General features: G+C 43.0%; 3 protein-coding genes and 1 long non-coding RNA gene across 10 annotated transcripts; 2 read left to right on the forward strand and 2 right to left on the reverse strand.

The window, feature by feature from the left end:
* On the forward strand, window positions 1-2586 carry LOC129590278 (leucine-rich repeat-containing protein 34-like). 3 transcript variants are annotated; one of them, XM_055485430.1, is made up of 8 exons: window positions 2-354; window positions 563-755; window positions 815-898; window positions 965-1093; window positions 1166-1425; window positions 1661-1813; window positions 1890-2016; window positions 2165-2586. In XM_055485430.1, exons 1-8 carry the CDS (start codon window positions 98-100, stop codon window positions 2378-2380), a joined length of 1419 nt encoding a protein of 472 aa, XP_055341405.1. In that variant the 5' UTR covers window positions 2-97; the 3' UTR covers window positions 2381-2586. The 3 variants fall into 3 exon arrangements, with proteins under 3 accessions (XP_055341406.1, XP_055341405.1, XP_055341404.1); XM_055485429.1 differs by having other exon boundaries at window positions 815-1093; XM_055485431.1 differs by lacking the exon at window positions 1661-1813 and having other exon boundaries at window positions 1-354; window positions 815-1093.
* LOC129590275 (uncharacterized) lies at window positions 2412-10513 on the reverse strand. Of its 2 annotated transcripts, XM_055485423.1 has the most exons (18): window positions 10249-10513; window positions 9872-10169; window positions 9657-9803; window positions 8916-9593; window positions 8410-8742; window positions 7799-8182; window positions 7615-7737; window positions 7236-7325; window positions 7031-7138; window positions 6656-6898; window positions 6556-6582; window positions 6353-6482; window positions 5740-6241; window positions 5157-5681; window positions 4711-5063; window positions 4461-4621; window positions 3753-4331; window positions 2412-3679 (listed from the first exon to the last, which is right to left on the reverse strand). In XM_055485423.1, exons 2-18 carry the CDS (start codon window positions 9959-9961, stop codon window positions 3080-3082), a joined length of 5073 nt encoding a protein of 1690 aa, XP_055341398.1. In that variant the 5' UTR covers window positions 9962-10169; window positions 10249-10513; the 3' UTR covers window positions 2412-3079. The 2 variants fall into 2 exon arrangements, with proteins under 2 accessions (XP_055341398.1, XP_055341397.1); XM_055485422.1 differs by lacking the exon at window positions 10249-10513 and having other exon boundaries at window positions 9872-10222.
* Window positions 8751-13906, forward strand: LOC129590281 (uncharacterized). Of its 2 annotated transcripts, XR_008690731.1 has the most exons (4): window positions 8751-9134; window positions 9237-9455; window positions 11970-12158; window positions 13625-13906. It is a non-coding gene; the product is annotated as an uncharacterized LOC129590281 (long non-coding RNA). The 2 variants fall into 2 exon arrangements; XR_008690730.1 differs by having other exon boundaries at window positions 8751-9455.
* Window positions 13907-14000: 94 nt separating this feature from the next.
* LOC129590276 (uncharacterized) lies at window positions 14001-17243 on the reverse strand. Of its 3 annotated transcripts, none has more exons than XM_055485425.1 (3): window positions 16155-17243; window positions 15344-16039; window positions 14001-15252 (listed from the first exon to the last, which is right to left on the reverse strand). In XM_055485425.1, exons 1-3 carry the CDS (start codon window positions 16893-16895, stop codon window positions 14173-14175), a joined length of 2517 nt encoding a protein of 838 aa, XP_055341400.1. In that variant the 5' UTR covers window positions 16896-17243; the 3' UTR covers window positions 14001-14172. The 3 variants fall into 3 exon arrangements, with proteins under 3 accessions (XP_055341400.1, XP_055341401.1, XP_055341402.1); XM_055485426.1 differs by having other exon boundaries at window positions 16136-16241; XM_055485427.1 differs by having other exon boundaries at window positions 15344-16055; window positions 16136-16228.
* Between the last annotated feature and the right edge of the window lie 229 nt (window positions 17244-17472).

Here is a 17472-nt window from a genome sequence, read left to right on the forward strand (position 1 = left end):
GCGACGTGTTCCAACTGAACGGCTTGTGCTCCGTTCAATCGAAAAATGTGTGAATTCAGGCAGATTCTTTACAGCTGACAGAAAATTCTGACAAGTAATGACGAACTATAGAGCAGCCTGCTATCCCCGGGAAGACCGTCTGAACAGTTCTGAATTCTCCATTTATCAACCGGATCCTGACGATGTTCCGGATCCCGAAGAGTTTCAGACTGCGGTAGCAAGATTCGGGCAGCGCCCTGAAAAAGATGCTGCACACTACTTGGAATCGTACATATCTACGTGCGAGGAAAATGAGGTTACACCGGTGCCACAAATGTTCAGATTATTGCAGGCTAAAGCCAAGAAAAATTTGGTGTAAGTTATGGTTGTACTTGTATGTTTTAAAAAAAAAGGCGAGCGGGTACTGTCTGAAAGAAGCTACTGGCATAAAAATAATGACAGACGGCACCAACGAGTTAGATATGACTTAATGAGCTATTAACCATTAAGACATGGTCGGTGTCAAACTGTCAATCACTATCAGCCTTGTTGACAAGATTTTACTACTGTGTTTACTGTTTAGCGATCGTCTGCAAAATCGAAGAGCTTCTGTCTATTTACCTGGGAACGATTCCGCGTCGAATCGGCGGTTGGATGATATTGACTTAGCAGTGATATGCAGTTTTATGGAGTATCACTTTCCGGATGGCATTCGAAGTATTGATTTAAGATATAACGTTCTGGAGGATGCTGAAGCGCTTTGCACGCTTTTGAAGGTCCGTACTTGCTGTTAATGTTATCAATAATCGCACTGATTAATAATCCTTGAGAGCAGAATTCTACTGCTATGAAGGCAGTTAACTTGATGTACAACCCTTTGACTGAAACGTCCATTGCGACGTTGGCATCTGCCGCATTGGTTAGTTCCTTCGTCGTTCTGTTAAGCGCAATACAACGACTACTATTTCACGAGTTTTTCCTATATGTGTCAAAATGCCTGGTGAATCTTTGCCTTAATGGAGTGAAATTGGCGAAAACTAGTGGACTGATCATTGCGGATCTTGTTATAAACCTTCCAAGTTTGCGGTATCTTGGACTCGCATACTGTGAAGTGGCAAGTCCTATCGAAGACATCGATACCGATACTTGGACCTAAACTGAAACCTCTGTGAAAATCTTGCAGTAGAAGTTAGAAGTTCTCATTGCCATAATGATTCCCATCAAGACCAACGTAATTGAACTGAGTGCTCTGGACATTACCAGTCCCAATATCCCGGACTGGGCCAGCAAAACGGTTTTTATTGACCAGTGCGCGGACATGCTGGTCCCATCCAAATACTTAAAAGAGCTTTATTTGGGCAAAATGGGCCTTGATGATTTCGCACTGGAGCGATTACTTCCTGCTTTGCAGAGGAATACATCATTGCAGCTTCTGGATCTGCATGGGTAAAACGTTTTGAGATACTGGGATTCCGATTAAGCAAAATGCGTCCATATGTGGATAATCTAACTTGGATAATAATGTGGATAATTGTAAACATGAATAGTGTACCCGCCGCTGCTTTAACCAGCGCGGCTCGTAGATCGACCTAACCGTTGCTGCTTACAGTTTCCAGCTTTTACTGTACAAAGTTTTTTTTCTTTATGTGGATATAAGCAAAACTGTAGTTTTCTGGAACAGGAATAAACTAAACCGGGACGGCGCCAGAATGCTGATGCGGCTGATTCAAAACGGCTCGCGACTTGAGGTTTTAAATTTGGACTGCTCCAGCTTTACGGATGAGGGGGCCGAATATATGGCCAACGCTATTTATGAAAGCGATTTTCTAAAAACGTAAAGTTTAATGTCGTTTCCACACTTACAGATGGTTACATAAATTTACTAAAGACAGGCCCTTTATGCGTTTTAGGATTTCCCTCCGATTTTGTCGCATCGGCGACCAAGGCATCGATTATCTATCAAAAGCCATAGCTCATGGAAAGGTCAGCCGCATTTATGTGTGGCAGGGGACATCGATCAAAGGACCGGGTTGCAAAGTAAGCGAGCACTTCGACGAATTTAACTGGCCTGGTAACACGGCTACATATCTCTAATAATTTGATTAGCTCTTTTTGCATCAACAATGGGTCAAAAGCGTGAAAAAACCACGATAATCTTTTACTTTTTTGTATGTGGCTTTTCTAGGCTTTCTGCGATTTGATGAATCGTGGTCGCATCCAGGAAGATCAGACGGATGTACGCTTTTACAAAGTGGATGAAGTGTGTCAAATGGCGGAAAACAGCCATGCAGGAATCAGACGATGGGAATTGTACACTCCCAATTATGGAGGATATTCCCACCAGGCCTGCTATGACGGTTTTGCAGAGCCAGAACCCCAACCATACTTCAACACTTTTTAATGATCGTTGCCATCGTTCTTAATACTTAGCAAATTCAAACTTATGCGAGCCATTTTGATTTTCGATTCCATTCAGCGCGTTTTCACACGCAGCGCGAAGTACTTGGGTAAACGTCCAAAAGCCATCATCAGCGCTCCAATGTCTGATGGCTTTTTTACAGTGTAAGCCTTTGCGTTGTTTAATAAACCCGACACATAAAGATTTTGTAAAGAAAAAAACTTAAGACCGGTCTGTAGTCACAAATTACTAACACAAATCTGCAGAACCTACCTGCACGGAGCTTGTACGATAACCTTGTACCGGAGCAACTCGAGGAAAACAGCGTGTATTTTCGGACCAGGCAAAACTTTGTAACAGGTTTTGCCATTGCTTCAGTCGCTACTCGGTGTTGCTTTGTTCTCCAGTTTTGGTTTTGGTTCCGGTACTCCAGTTTCTTGCTTAAACGAAAACCGCAGAGCTGGCAAAACAGCCGAACTGTCCGGTTTTCGGCAGGCTTTCGTTACAGTGCACATGTGATCAACACAAAACTATACGAGTACAGAGCTAGCATAAATAAATTCACTGACACTGAATAACTGAAGAAATAAATTCACCCGTTTTTTATTGAGCACTGCATTGACGAACAAGTGCCAGCAGAAAGGTCAAACTAAGAAACTCTCCAAACACGTTAACATTGTCCGTTTCGGCTTTGGCAGGGTTTCAGCTAAAGCTGTAGTTTGCTACATTGACCTTTTCGAATGAAAAGTAGGTCTCCGGTTGGTCAACCATGATAATCATCTGCGATTTTACTGTCTCCGTAATTTCTTTCATAGATTCTTTGCTCGGATTGTTCGCTTTATTGAAGTCGCTAACCAGCATTTTGTCATGGATATTGACGACCTGGGTCACGGTAACTTTCCTTTGGCGCGCAACCGCAGTGTAGAACTCTCCATTGGCCAGTTCGACAATATCGTACGGTGATGCTAAATTCATTCCTTTCTCTATCAAAGCCTCGTAACAACCGTTAAACAGCTGCCGCATATCTTCGTCCATTCGCAACTGGTTGATAGCCCGAATGACCTTAATCCACTGGGCTTCTCGCTGTATCCATGCCGGTTTGGAATGGCTTAATCGCTTAATCTTGATTAGAGATTTCCGCATAGTAGAGGGCAATATGTACGCTTTATTCAGTTTCGGAGATTTAGCGGAAAGTGGACGTTTGTTTTTCTTCGGCGGGACAATATCAGTGTCGGACGGCCAATACTTTTGCGGTGCGTTTTTCTTCCGCTTTCGTCCAGATCTTCTGCCTTTGCGTGAAGGCTTTTGCGACGAAAAGAAAAAAAACATTTTTCGTCGTAATCATTTACAAAAATCACTATCGGGTTGCACTTACTTCTCGAGAATCCGACCGTGGACTTGACGTAGTTTTCTTCTCTCGACGTTTCCTCCTCGATATTTTTCCATCTCGCTGCAATGCTTTGGTTTCTTGTTCGCTTATCATGGTCTCCGGTTCATTCGCATGTTTTCGGATTTTTCCTTTTTTAGGATTTATTTGCGGCTGGGTTTGTTGTTCTGCTGGTTCTTTTGGTGGCGGATACTTTGGGGCTTTCTTAGCGTCTTTCGAAGGTTGAGATTTTGAGCCTGTTTCAGGCTTTGGAGACTTTCCACCTTTCAGTCTTGCTGCTAACGACAGTTCTTCGCGCCGGTACTTTTGATCCAGTTTGGGTGTTTTGTTTTTGGCGTTTCCCTGCCTACTTTGCACACTAGTCTGGTTTTTCTTTTCAACAGGTTCCAACTTGTTTCCGGCAAAGGCAATCGAGTCGCCTTCCTTCTTTTTTGCAGGTTTTTTCTTGGCCGTATTGTCTGCTTTCTCATTCTTGTTAACCACCTGGCCAGGCGGGCTCTGGCGCTTAGTTTTCTTAAACTGTTCAAATTTCTCGGGCAAACTCTTCACATTTGACCCAGCAAAATTCTACAAAGTACTCTCCACTGGTTAGTGTCTACCACAACTACATGTAACTAAGCCTACTCCATGTAAGTGATTTATTTTCTGCTTGAAACAAGATAACAGGGTTGTCAAAAAATGCGCTCTTTTATCTACCTGTCTTGCAATTTTGGAATTCTGGATGGTTTGTGGATTCAAAGCGCTGACTTCCATAGTGTTGTTGCTCTGCTTATTTGTAGTTTTCTTTGCAATAGCTTCGAAATCATCCGACATTTTCAGGGACCGGTTTAGGCCGTTTGATGAAAATTCGTTGTTTCCTGAAGCACAAGTTTATGCTAGCCTCGTTAGTAGTACTTCTACTCTTAAAAATACAGAAAGTAACGAAAACTGTACTCTGCTTTCATACCTTGCTTCTGTTTGGAGTGCGCGATCAGCTGTTTTTCTGGCGTCGGATGCGGAGACTTCCCGCGGGTTTTCGCCTGCTTCACAGCGGTTTCCATTTTTGGCGTTACAGGTTCTGTCATCAAACCTTTCCGTTGCTTACTTTCGTTCACGGGCTTATACAAGCTTTTCTCGTCGGAATAAGGGCTGAGTGACTTTGAGCCTGTTCTGCTTTTGGATTGCGCTTGTTTCCAAATCGGTGTGCCGTTGTTTTCTTTATCTTTAGGTTTTCCTTTAACCTTTGTGACCAACGCCTCGCCGGTGTTCTGCGTTTTATCCATCGGTGAATGCAGAGTGTCGCTTTTGTCAGAGCGGAAACTAAAACTCAGGAAATTGTTGAGTATTCGCCGGAATTCTCATCTACTCTGTACTTATGTCAGGCCTTGATGTAAATGTAATGTAGAAAACTACCTTAAGGTCGAGCTGCTGTAAGTAGTCCCTAAGGATGGTATGAGAATGTCGCTTGCAGTGCCCGGCTTTGAAACGCCTTTATTTCCTGGTTTTAATTTGCCATGACCTTTCGGACTGTGTTGGTGATATTTTAGTTTTTCCTGTGCTGTCCATTTTGTCTTATCGGATTTCGTCATTTCGAACGGGTCGTTCATGATATGTGGGCTCACTGGCGAAGCACTCGCAATGGAGCATGCTTCCGAATCGAGTTCTGGAATAGCCGTATACTCAGTTTCTGAGTCATCGCCAGTGAGTCGTCTACGGCGCTTCCTGGCACGAATTTTTTTATGATAAAGGTCAACGTGGTGCTTTCGTTTGGATATCTCTAAACAGTTTGCTTGATGGGCAGGCCAGTGCGCATCCAGGCATTTCTGGGAGCAGTAAAAGATTTTCTCGCAATTGGGACAAGGGAAAAGGGCCCGATTAGGTAGCGACGATTCACCGCAGCAGCTGCAGTATTCGTATTCCAAAGCGGTATGATCAATTCTGCAATTTTAAACACAGCATTTGTACGTATGAATTCGGTTTTAGCGATGCAGCTTACGGGATATCGTCGCCGTTTTCGTCAATGATATGCACAGCCGGCACCAGGAGACCCACATGATCCGGATCCGTAATGGGCTTGCCTAACTTTCCTTTCTTTCCCTTTTGCTTTTGCGATACCTCCACAACATTCAGTCCCCCAACGCCCAGTACTGACCGGTGGGTGATAACCAACTCGTCCTCCGTAACGAAGCTTTCGTTATCCAAACTGCCATCAACGGACTCTGGAGAAGGAATATACGATCCACTTTCCGCTTCCTCGTCGGAATCAGGACGAAGAGGATTTCGCATAACGGTTAGCGTTGGTCTCACAACCTTTCCATCCTTGACAGTATCTTCGGCGCGGCTAATTTGGTTAATTTTGGCACGAAGACCCGGAAGAACTTTCAACAGGGGTCGGATTTCGGCGTTTTCGTAAAGACTGGCTTCGATCAAGGGATCTGATGCATCAATCAATTGCGGCTGCTGTCGCAGTAATGGTACGATTTCAGGATAAATTGCTCCTAAAATCGTAGCAGTAAAATTTTACGGTAATTAGAACTTGTTAATCAACGGAACGCAGATTAGCGTGACAATAAATGACCTTTGAATTTGAAATGCAGGGTGGCAAGTACCTGCAAGACTGATTTTTCGAAGACGGAGGACAGACCTTTGAGTAGCATCTTTGTAAGCGTCTAAAATGAAGCTGCGAAAATTTTCCAGTATATTCTTCAGTTGTGGGTTCATGTTGGCGCCTAATGTTTGCTAGAACGAGGTAAAAATGATGGCGTTTAACGCAGCTTCACTGAAATAAAACGCAGATAATGTACAGACTTACCTTGCCATAAACCTGCTTGGCGTAGTCCTACAAAATCATCATGTAGTGTGTTTTTGCACTTGAAGAAATAATAACGTTTCCAAAAATTTGACTTGCTTACCAAGGGTGAGCCCAAAGGCGGGGCACTGTTTCCCGAAGTGGAGGTCAGCGCAATTTTCACCGTGAAATCAGCATTATGCTGTAAGAGCACCTCGACCAGTCGCTGCAGAATGCCCACTTCCTTGTTAGTACGTAAAAATACGTCAGCTGTTGCTAGTGTTGCTGCTACACATAAAGCGTTCCCCAAGCCTCCTGTTAGATCTTGATTTTCGTCGCTTCCCGCGGCCAACAACGTTTCAACCATCTACAACCCATCTTCTAAATATTGCTTACCATATACAAATTACAGCATATTCTTAAAGTTACGTTATCTAGTGCAGAAGATCCACTACAAGAACTCAGAATTTATCACTAAAACCAGGTTTATGTTCAAAACCTTTATGCTTCCTTGTTGAATGGACATTGCTAGCGGTGTTAGGCGATTCCAAGTGACGTCCACGCGAGCTCCATGTTTAATTAAGGAATTCAGAATATGAACTGCAACCTGTAAAAAACTGATTTTGTTAACAAAAAGAACGGAATGCATCTGTACATCTGAGAATTCATTAATATAAATACATTTGCTTTTACGGCCAACGCACCAGTTCATTTGGTTCCCGCTGACAAGCGATGTGCATAACGTATCTACCGGCAAATGGTGCCACTTTGACCTTTTCCTTTCCTGTTGGGGGCTTTATGTAAAACCATTAACAACACTCAAAATGTGAAATTAGAGCGTAATCAAAGCCTGCGTTAACATAAAATTTGAATGCATCGCGGATGGACGCAGGACGCTTAGCTGATTCGTTCGAAAATTATATTCGCTTACAGTACGTAATTGATAACGTAAGTACTTATGCAAAACCTAATAATGTAAATACTTATGCATTCCATTTGATCAAGCTATTTCAAGCTGCTCGCGTTGGAATAGCAAATTTTCGTATCAATTATCAATGAAAAATATCTAGACACTTTTCTTACTGGCCGCGTATCAGTTTCGATGGCATTGGGATTCGCACTATTTTCAAGTAAAAGATCCACCACGTCTGGTGCACTTTTGCCAGGAACCGAACAAGCTACCATCAGTGGCGTGACGGCAATGTTCTATGAACACGAACCAATGGAAACAGAAACGACTTACATAAAAAAACGTCAGCTAGCGTACCTGTCGCGTTAATAGTTCGTTGGAATCGCTTCCCTGTTCAAGCAACAACTTTACTAGATCGCCGTCTGACGCCCGGATAGCCACATACAACATCGGCAGCGGCCATATACATTTTTTCCAGTTGGCTCCGTGGCCAATGAGAGCCATTATAACATCCTTTATGCGATGCTGCCACTCCCTTAACCAAACTAGAAATAGGGGCTTCTCAAATTCTGGCTTATGGTAAAGGTCATCGTCAGTTAACAACGACCGGTGGCTTTGCATCTGAAGGCCAACGGAGACGAACTGTTGATTCTGTACATCAACCGGGACTTTTTTAAATGTTTGATCAGTTTTGAAAGATCCCTTCTGATCCACGTCTAGTCGCATTTCTGGATCTGGCCCCTACAAAAGTTTTATTGTGAATTTTAGTACTTTGCTGTAAACGAGGAGACTGGAAATATATTTTAAATTGTTTATCTGGCGGATTTTGACCCACGCTTAGATTAAAGACTGGCATTGTTATCTACTGTTACTGTTGACTGTAAATTTAATCACTCTTATAATTTAAGAATATATATTGTCGTTCCCCAGTTTGTCTGAAATTAACTGCAAGTCCCAAGACATTATACCTGCCTTTTAGTATGAGCCTTTCCACCTGCACTGGAAGATTTTGGTTTATCAGACTGGTTCGTCGCCGGATTTGGTGTCGATAATCTCTGCGGCACAACTGAAGCGAGCTTCGATAGCGATGCTGATGCGTCGAAAATCAGCGACCCTTCGAGGGAATTGTTAAGCAGAGTTGGAATTTCAGGGTCCTTTCCTCTCCACTGATTATACTTTTCGACAAAAATATGATACATATAACAGCATAGTTCCATGACGTTGTATCCATGGTTTGTCACGCGACTAAGGTCCGCTCCGAAATTCAATAATGTCTCGGCAATGACAGTTCGTCCGTTCAGCTAAGCCAATTAATATGTTGTGTATTTGTACCACAGTAATTAAATATTCAAGTACGACAGCTTGGCTATCTATTCCCGACAAATGTTTTAGCTTAGCATAAGTTCCCACTAAATAAATATTTCCCACTCTATAAGGGCCAAAAAATCACCACAAATATGTACGCGACCTTTACCGAAGCGGCCATCAATGCTGTTAACCCTTGCCCGTCGCAGACGTCCACATTCACACCAGTTAGAAACAGCAGATCTTGCACGAGCCTCATATTACCATGTGCTGCTGCAGTTACGAAAGATATTGCTTCAGTTTCTTTTCGCCCGGGTGCTGCAAAGTGTGCTATCCTGTCCACGGAATTCACCAAATCAACATCGTATTCCATTTTACCACACAACGGGTGCATTTTTGTGATAAACTTGTGCATCTCCATTAAGATATCGCTGTTGTTTGCAAATGTTTCTGTTTCTGGAATATCCTTGCGCATCGTGCTGTATTTTAGATGTTTCGCAAATTCCAAGTCCATGATTTCCCGGAATTCTACTAACGCCACTTCTCCAAGTGGCACAGCGGTAAGCTGAAACTGCTTGTCGGCCATCAGGACATTCCAGACTGCTGCTAACTGATCACCAGTAGCCGCATTTGTGCTTTGGAGCAACTGCTCTCGTGGATTCCAGGTTAACGGAACGACGAACGGACAGTTGGCCATAATTTCAGTAAGGTATGGCACACGGTACGCTTCGGATACTGGATTCATTAATTGCAACAAATGATTGCCTTGGAAAAGACCCACATCCTGTCGGTTGTCGGGATAAGACAAAACTCCGATGCCGTACGATTGATTCTGGCGGAACAGACCCTGAAAACAGGAGATATGGATATGAAAAACCGTGTCTTCTCTAACAATTCACTGGGCTCTGACCTGATAGACTTCTCCATTGGGGAAAGTCTTCGTACCATACCCTTCTTGCCCATCACAGAAAAAGTATCCAATGTAAACGCTACCGTCAGAGAACGTTAACCGCCCTGGTCCGTGCTTCAAGCCGTAGTACCAGTAACCTTCATAAACCTTTAAAAAGCCTTTTCTTTGAGGCAAAGTAATGCCTTATAGCGTGGCAGTTCGAGGCCTGGAATTACCTCGTCATTAGGTGATATCAAACGACCCTTCCCGTGACGTAATCCCATCCATGTGTCACCCACGTAAACTTCATTCCCATTGTTTACCATTTTTCGATATCGTATCCTTTGCCATTATATATTAGGGAAACATCAGTCATTGAATTTAATTCTTTTTTTATTCCATGTTGACAGGCATGCGCGGGTGTTGAGTGTTGAAACCATAGGGCCAAGTTCTAACCAAGCTGTTGAAGTTCTCGCCAGAAATGTAGATGTATGTTCCTGTCACCTGATTCCCAACACGTTCTGGTGTGCAGTTCTGCATGGTCGCTAATTCAGTGCATTCGGTGCTATGGGGCAGTGCATTTAAATTGCAAAATGTCTAGAAAGAACGTTACCTAGGTAAAGGGACAAGCATGGAGGTTTTGGTCGACCGTATAACCGGCTTTCGCATGATGTATTTGGCAAATCTTTTCCAGGATTTTTTTGCAGATTATCAGTAGAACATAAGCATATGTGTAGCAAAATCACAAGCAGACAGATACTGGCGGGTTAGAACATAACATAAGCGAAAGCAACAAGCGGAAATAAGAGAGAAATTCCAGCTTTGCTATGCTCTGAGGCTACCAAAAAGAGCAATTATACAGTAGAATACGTCATTTAAGTATTGTGTAGAGCATAAGTTATCAGTAAACTTACTGCAATTGTTCTTAAAAGCTAATAATATTGTGAATACTGTACTGAAATAAATACCAGTTAAATTTTTTTGGCAGGTTGGTTATGCTCAGTCTGTAACCGAACTATCAGGAAAATTAACTGGTGTGTTTTAGCATCTTTAAAGGGGCTGATCCCGGCTGGTGCACATTTGCTGCTTTAAGTTTGTATTTAGAACTATTTAGTTCTAAAACGAGCAATATGTACAGCTGTATGTCAGTCGGAATCAACCGCTATACAATCGAAAACATCGAATGATCAGTCAATTTCTATTGTAAAACCAATAACGTTTTTGCAGATGACCTTCGTGTTGGTCCGAACAAAGCCTAACTTTCGTTTTTTTATGTGGTAGAGAGTGACCAGACTAGAGACGAGACTAGAGAGTAAGATATACCGTATACGTACGTACTGGCGTACGTGCAACAGGTGGCAGTCGCGTCTGTGTGCGCTTAATCACATCTGGGTAAATCAACACCAGTAGTACGAGTTTTATTTAGAGATGGCAACGGCTTAGCCGAGGCCGGCTAAGCCGCGGCTTAGCCGGCTATTGGCCAGCTCGGCTGACGGTTTTGCAAGCCGCAGCCGACGTCAGGCCGGCTGCTTGCTGGTTGAGACTTCAGACAGCCGCGGCTTAGCCGGCGGCCGACTCGGCTGAAGCGGCTTGAACGGCGGCGGCATCGTTGTGCAATTTTGGCGGTAAAGATGGCGCCACTGAGTCACTTTGCGTCACGTTTTCTTCGGCTTGCGCCTAATTTCTGTCGCTTTCGCTAGTAATATTGTTTAACTTGGTCGTCATGATGCCATTTCAGTAGCAATGACGCCATTAATTGTTCAAAATTATGGAATTTTAACTCGTTCAGACTCGGAATTCCCGAATAATTGCTGTTTTTTTGCTTCAAATGTGTTCGAAAACCGTGTTTTCACAACATAAACGGAACAGCTTGTAGTTTTTTGGTGATTTAACTGCACTTTGCAACGTTATTTTCAAAATTTTGCGAATTTTTAAAGCGAGAATATAAACGGCTTAGCTACGCCAACCGGCTAAGCCGGCTGAAAATTTGGTCAGCCTTTCAGCCGGCTGAGACTTCCAGCCGCGTTGAGTTAGCCGGTTAGGCTTCAGCCGGCCGTCAGCCGAAAGGTCAGCTGTTTAGCCGGCCGTTGCCATCTCTAGTTTTATTCACATTTCACAGTATTGCGGAAAAACCTGCCGAAAGAACCGCCTGCTGAGCGAAGATTATTTACCCTGTCAGCTCCCAAAATAGGCTCACACGAAACAGTGGGAGCAGAATTTAGGATTGACTAGACTCTAATTTTTATAACTTATTTATTTCAACAATTAGGCTTGGAAGTGTTTAGTGTGTTTTAGATTAAGATCTTCGTTATCCTATGTATCAATGGCTTGCAGCAAGGGAATTTTTGGGATCGCCATGTTTTTCGGGACCGGTTTGGCGATTCTGCTTTTGAAGAATGACGTTGCTGCGTACTGTGCGTCCAATGAATCAGACAATTCAACCGTACTGCTGCTGCAAGAAGAAACCCAACGAGTTGCCGCATGGGCTCCTATGGAATTCCAGTTCGGCCAAAAGAAATGTTGGTAAGTTTCATTTGAACTTCAGACAGGTCTGAATAATTGCAGTAGTACTTATGTATTAACCAGAATGACTTAATTACGCTGAACGGTAGCGCGACAACTCTATGACCTTCGTTTCGCTGACCGACAATTTGATGACCGACTTGTTGCTGACTACCACAACTTGCTGACCGACAAATCGCTGACCGACAGTTCGCTTTTTTACAAACTGGCTGACCGACATCTTGCTGAAACTAATTTGCTGAACGACAGCTTACTTGTCGGTCAGCGAAATGTCGGTAATCGACAACTCACTGACCGACAACTTGTAGAAGACGAAAACTTGCTGACCGACAATTTGCTGATTAGTTCAACGCACATTTGCGATATTTACGCGAAAACCAGAATTTTCGTTGATTTAATAAAAAGGAAGCAATACTGTGACAGTTATAACTGAAATTCAACTTTTTGCCATTTAGTAGGCCGTATTAAGTTCACGAGTATGTTATGGTCTCAAATAATATTAATTATTACTAATAACTGTTAAAATGTTTTAATAATTACACCGGTTTCTTAGTGTCTTAGTATTCTGTAGGTTTCTTAAGTTTCTTAGGTTTCTTAGGTTTCTTGGGTTTCTTTGGTTTATTAGGTTTCTTAGGCTTAGGTTTGATGACCGACTTGTTGACCGTTCTTAGGTTTCTTAGGTTTAAGTTTCTTAAGCTTCTTAGTTTCTTAGGTTTCTTAGGTTTCTTAGGTTCTTTTTTAGGTTTAGTTTCTTAGGCTCTTAGGTTTCTTAGGTTTTAGGTTTTAGGTTTCTTAGGTTTCAGTTTACTTCTGTTCCATGGACTTTAAGAAATTCCCTGTACGCGCTCGGGCAGAAAAAGCAGAAATGGACGACTGGAATTGTCAGATTGCTCCATAAGCCGGCAGGAGAAGTGTTTGTGGTATCCGATCATAATCACCCAAATTTAGGTTCAAGGAATTGATTGGTAACAAACTAAATTTGTTGTCAGCGAGTTGTCGGTATTTCCATAAAACGTCGGTCACTAAAATGTCGGTCAATTTAGTAAGTAAGTAAGTTGTCGGGTAAACATTCTGTCAGTCAACAAATGTCGTCAGCAAATCGTCGGTGTCAGCGAACTGTCGTTCAGCAAAATGTCGTTCAGCGATTTGTTGTTTCAACAAACTGTCGGGTCAACATTTTGTCGGTCAGCAAATAGTCGTCAGCAAGGTGTCGGTCAGCAAGATGACCGTCAGCGAGTTGTCGGTGTGCCGTGCTAACAATAAGTGAAACAACTGAAGTATTCACTTATTGTTAGCACACTTATTGTTATTGTTAGTATTCACTTATTTTTAGTGTTAGTATTCTGACTTCCTCATTTCAACTTCATGCGTTAACGATCGTGAGTTCACAGTTGTAAGGAGTTGTAATAACCGTCGATGTTTTTCTAATTTTGTCTTCGAGTCTAATATTGTGGATATTTTTACAGTGACTGGAGAGAATTCGCTTGTGCAGGATGGTCATCGCATCCCAATGTCACTCTGCCGTTTTTCTTTGAGATCACTCGCAACAATGTCAGCATTCAGCACGGGAATTTTTACTTATGCGGCGACTGTCTGGCAGTCCTCCGCGATACCACGTTGGAATTGTTCAATCATCAGGGCAAATTAATATGGCGTTCGGGCAAGGAAAAAAAAACCACAAGGAAAACAGTTCTGACGTGTTGTAGGTTTTGACCATCGCACTTTGTAGACTGTCAGCTGTTTATTTTTAACAGCAGAAACGCATACGTTGTGGCTGTTACAATATGTTGTTAGAATATTTTTTTCCGGATAATTTTACTTTGAACAGGATGTGTTGTAAGGAAATTATTTGCAGTGGTTTTGGGTAGGTAGGACATGTTTGACCGCGGTTGTAAATAAAGAATGATGCATTTTATGCTTTTGCATACCGTGTCCAGTTGACGCAGCAATCATCAACTTTCTAACAGTAAACTGACCGTAAAAAAGCTTCACTTTGGAACGGGCAGAACGTTACTCAGCCATGTGAAACTCTTGATTTGCGCCGAGTCCTTTTCCCTTGACCATCAGACTCCACCGGAGCACCAGTAGTTGTATCAACGGTTGTTGGATCTCTTATGGCGTTTTCCTTGTCCGCTGCTTCCCGATGGTTTCTCTCACTTGATCCTTTCCGCTGAAACAACTCGCCCATCATCTCCTCAAAATGCGAATAAAATTGTTTGGCTCGTTCATCGTGCTCGATTTCCGCAAGAGTCAGTTCTGGATAAGACGGCACTTTCTGAAAGCTGGTCTGCGTGGTTTCTTCTGCCGTAGACTCGACTTCTATCTGTTCGCTTTCTATGGATGTTCTTTCTGGTCGGGTACTGTAGGCTAGTGAGGAAATAAAACTGGCTCCTGAACTTTCCCTGCTCTCTCTCGTAACTTCAGCAGTTGCGGGATCAGTGTCCGGCAAAACTGTGATATCTTCCGCCGACGGTGATTCCATTGACTCCAGTTCTTGCAATAATGGCGTTGAACTTTCCGGCGCAAAGAATATATCAAATTCACTATCAGTCATTTGATGTATTTGGTGTCTTAACCATTCACCGGTGCGGTCAATGTCAACCGAAGTTTTTCTAATATCCGCGTTGGTTTCGCTATTTCCCTTGGTGCCCGAACCGCTTAAATTTCTCAGTTGTGCACTGACCTCGTCATCATTACTGGTACGAATTGGGCGTCCCCAAATAATTTCTGGTGGATCCAGGGATTTATAGTAAAATCTCTGCATGCGTAGATCGTTCTCGGCACGCCGAAGCCCGTCTTGAACAATAACGCTTTCCATACTGCGGTCTTTATCAACGGCTTGAAAACACTTCTGCACAACGGTTAGTGGAATCTTGGAGAATTTAGCAATGATTTTGCGGACTGCGGCATGCATTTTGTCCACCATTTTGCCATAGTTTTCTTCTGGAGTGTCGAAATTTCTCCGATAGACACGGAAAATATTCTGACGCAACAGCGAAAGAGGCTTGTGTAATTCCTCTCTCCGGAATGTGCCGGTTTCATACTTTGCGTTATCGATCCTTATATCGTCAATTTCGTCAGCGATGTATTCGATCTATCATAAAATCAATGAAAAAATTACAGTGCATAGTCTATAGCTAAACCGCTGTTCTGTACAAAGTGACGGAAACCTGTTGCTTACGTACTTCTTCCTCTAATCTGTCGCATTCTGTCACAAGCCTTCCGCGCAACTCGGCTGCTGTCACAGCGTCCCTTTTCATTTTTCTCTGTAAATTCCTGCTCTCCTTTCTTAAGGCACTGACTTTAAAGCAAACGCTTTTACTCGTTCTGCACTGCAGATCCAAGCGCTGCACAATTTCCGAAGCTGTTAAGTTGGGTATTTCAGCACAAGCTCCATCATCGGTATCAATGACAGATGCTGTCTTATTAATCCCAGCAGTTAATACGACGCTTATAAACCGATCCAATAGCTTGAGATCTTCCTCCATTCGGATGTTCTCGCAACGGATGCGATAGTTCTCGTTGATCACCTTCGTAAACGCGTCGTTAGCTCTGTCTCTGTGCTCCCGCTCAATGTTAGCCGCGTGAATGGCTTTCACGGTTTCTTCGTCATTGCACCGCAGTTGTACATCCAACTGCTTAGCTTGTTCTTCGCTAGCGTGCAATGCTTCAATCATCTGGTTGTTGAGATTGCCAACTTCATCTTTCATCCGTTGGAAGTTGTACACGCGTAACGCCATCTTTTGCTCCAGTCGTTGTTGGGAGCGAGTTCGCTCGATCATATGCCATTTTCCATCTTCTTGCATCCTGTGGTTTTTCCGAACAATGGCGAGGAATTGTGATTGCAATGCCGAGTCATCATTATTCGGAGAATTTCCAACCTACCCAATAAGGCCCCTGATACAGACACATTACAGACCCTGACGTTAGCAAAGTTTTAGTACAAGCATTTGAATTTATGCTAATTCAAGACGCACCCGGTTTCCAGTCTCTTACTATCGGCTTATTTGTCACACTGTCACCGCCTCCAATCCCGGCCAGATGTTCCGGGTTATTCCTGCTAGCGTATAGTCTCTGCATAACCGACCGTTGAGCAAAGTTTAACACAGGAACATGCACAAGTTTGTCCGCGAGCCTAATAGGTTCTGTCTGAATGCGCGTCTTCCCAGCGAAAGCCATGGTCACCTTTTCGGTTTTACGAGATTTCTTGAGAAATCGCTTCAATTCGTTTAAATCAAGAGACTGCTCTGGTTTTAGATACCGGTTCCGCTTGCGAGCATTCATCGATGCCATGATAGCTAGTGGATCTGTCTCGTGCGCAGATTTCTGTATTAGATCGGCTGAATGGGAAGATGGCGCTGGACCGTAGACAGCGTAGTCGGTTCGATACTTCTCCGCCATGCGTTGGACAAATAAGGGCGTTTCGCGATGAACAACGCGAACACTGCGTCTGGAAGACCGCCCGGGTGAGATGGTCCCGTGTGCTGACAGGGATGATTTCCGGACAGCATTTCTTCGAATAGGCGACGGTCCAATAGAAAACGTCTCAGATAAGCTTTTTAGTAAACGGTTTCGATTTGGTTGGATAGCACCGTTTTTCTTGTGTGCCTGGTCGTATTTCTTGGTTTCATTGGCAAGAGCGCGAAATACTCCATTAATTTTCAGCTCATAATCCGTTGGCCTACGAGGCTTTCCCGTCGCGGCAAAAGTCACTCGCCTGGTGGAAAGTTTGGCCATTATGACCGCGGGATTAAAGCGGGATTTTCGTCACCCGCTATTGGTATTCAGCCGAAGTCTAAGCCTGGCTGTTTTTCAAACTACTGCACACCCAAATGACCGAAATGAATTTTAACTTATTTAAAGCACGCACTCTAATTGTTTTAGTTTCGTGCTTTCGCAAATTAGAGCTTACAATTAGACGAATAACTTTTATTGCCTATTGACAACGAGTATATTAACGTAAATAAGTAGCTATGACATGCACGATCTAACAGTAAGATGCGTAGAGTAGTCACCGCACAGTACCGTACATTTTGTACTTAACGTTATTTATTAAAACTTCTTTATGGCAACTGCCGTAAAATTAGTACTTAATACAAAAAATGAAATATTACAGCCTTACATTAGATTTCAGCCAAACCAGGGCGCATAGTATGGTAAATCAAATTATGTACAGTATCTACAAACGCGTAAGGCAGATTCTGTGGGGGTCGTTTTTTTACAACAATGAACACTGCTCGAATCACGATTCACTACACCGTGTATTAAGTTATATAATTTTATTGGTTTAGTTATTAGACAGTAATTTACGCAT

The sequence above is a fragment of the Paramacrobiotus metropolitanus genome, unplaced genomic scaffold, assembly GCF_019649055.1.
Source record: "Paramacrobiotus metropolitanus isolate TYO unplaced genomic scaffold, Prichtersi_v1.0 Parri_scaffold0000039, whole genome shotgun sequence".
Lineage (NCBI taxonomy): Eukaryota > Metazoa > Tardigrada > Eutardigrada > Parachela > Macrobiotidae > Paramacrobiotus > Paramacrobiotus metropolitanus.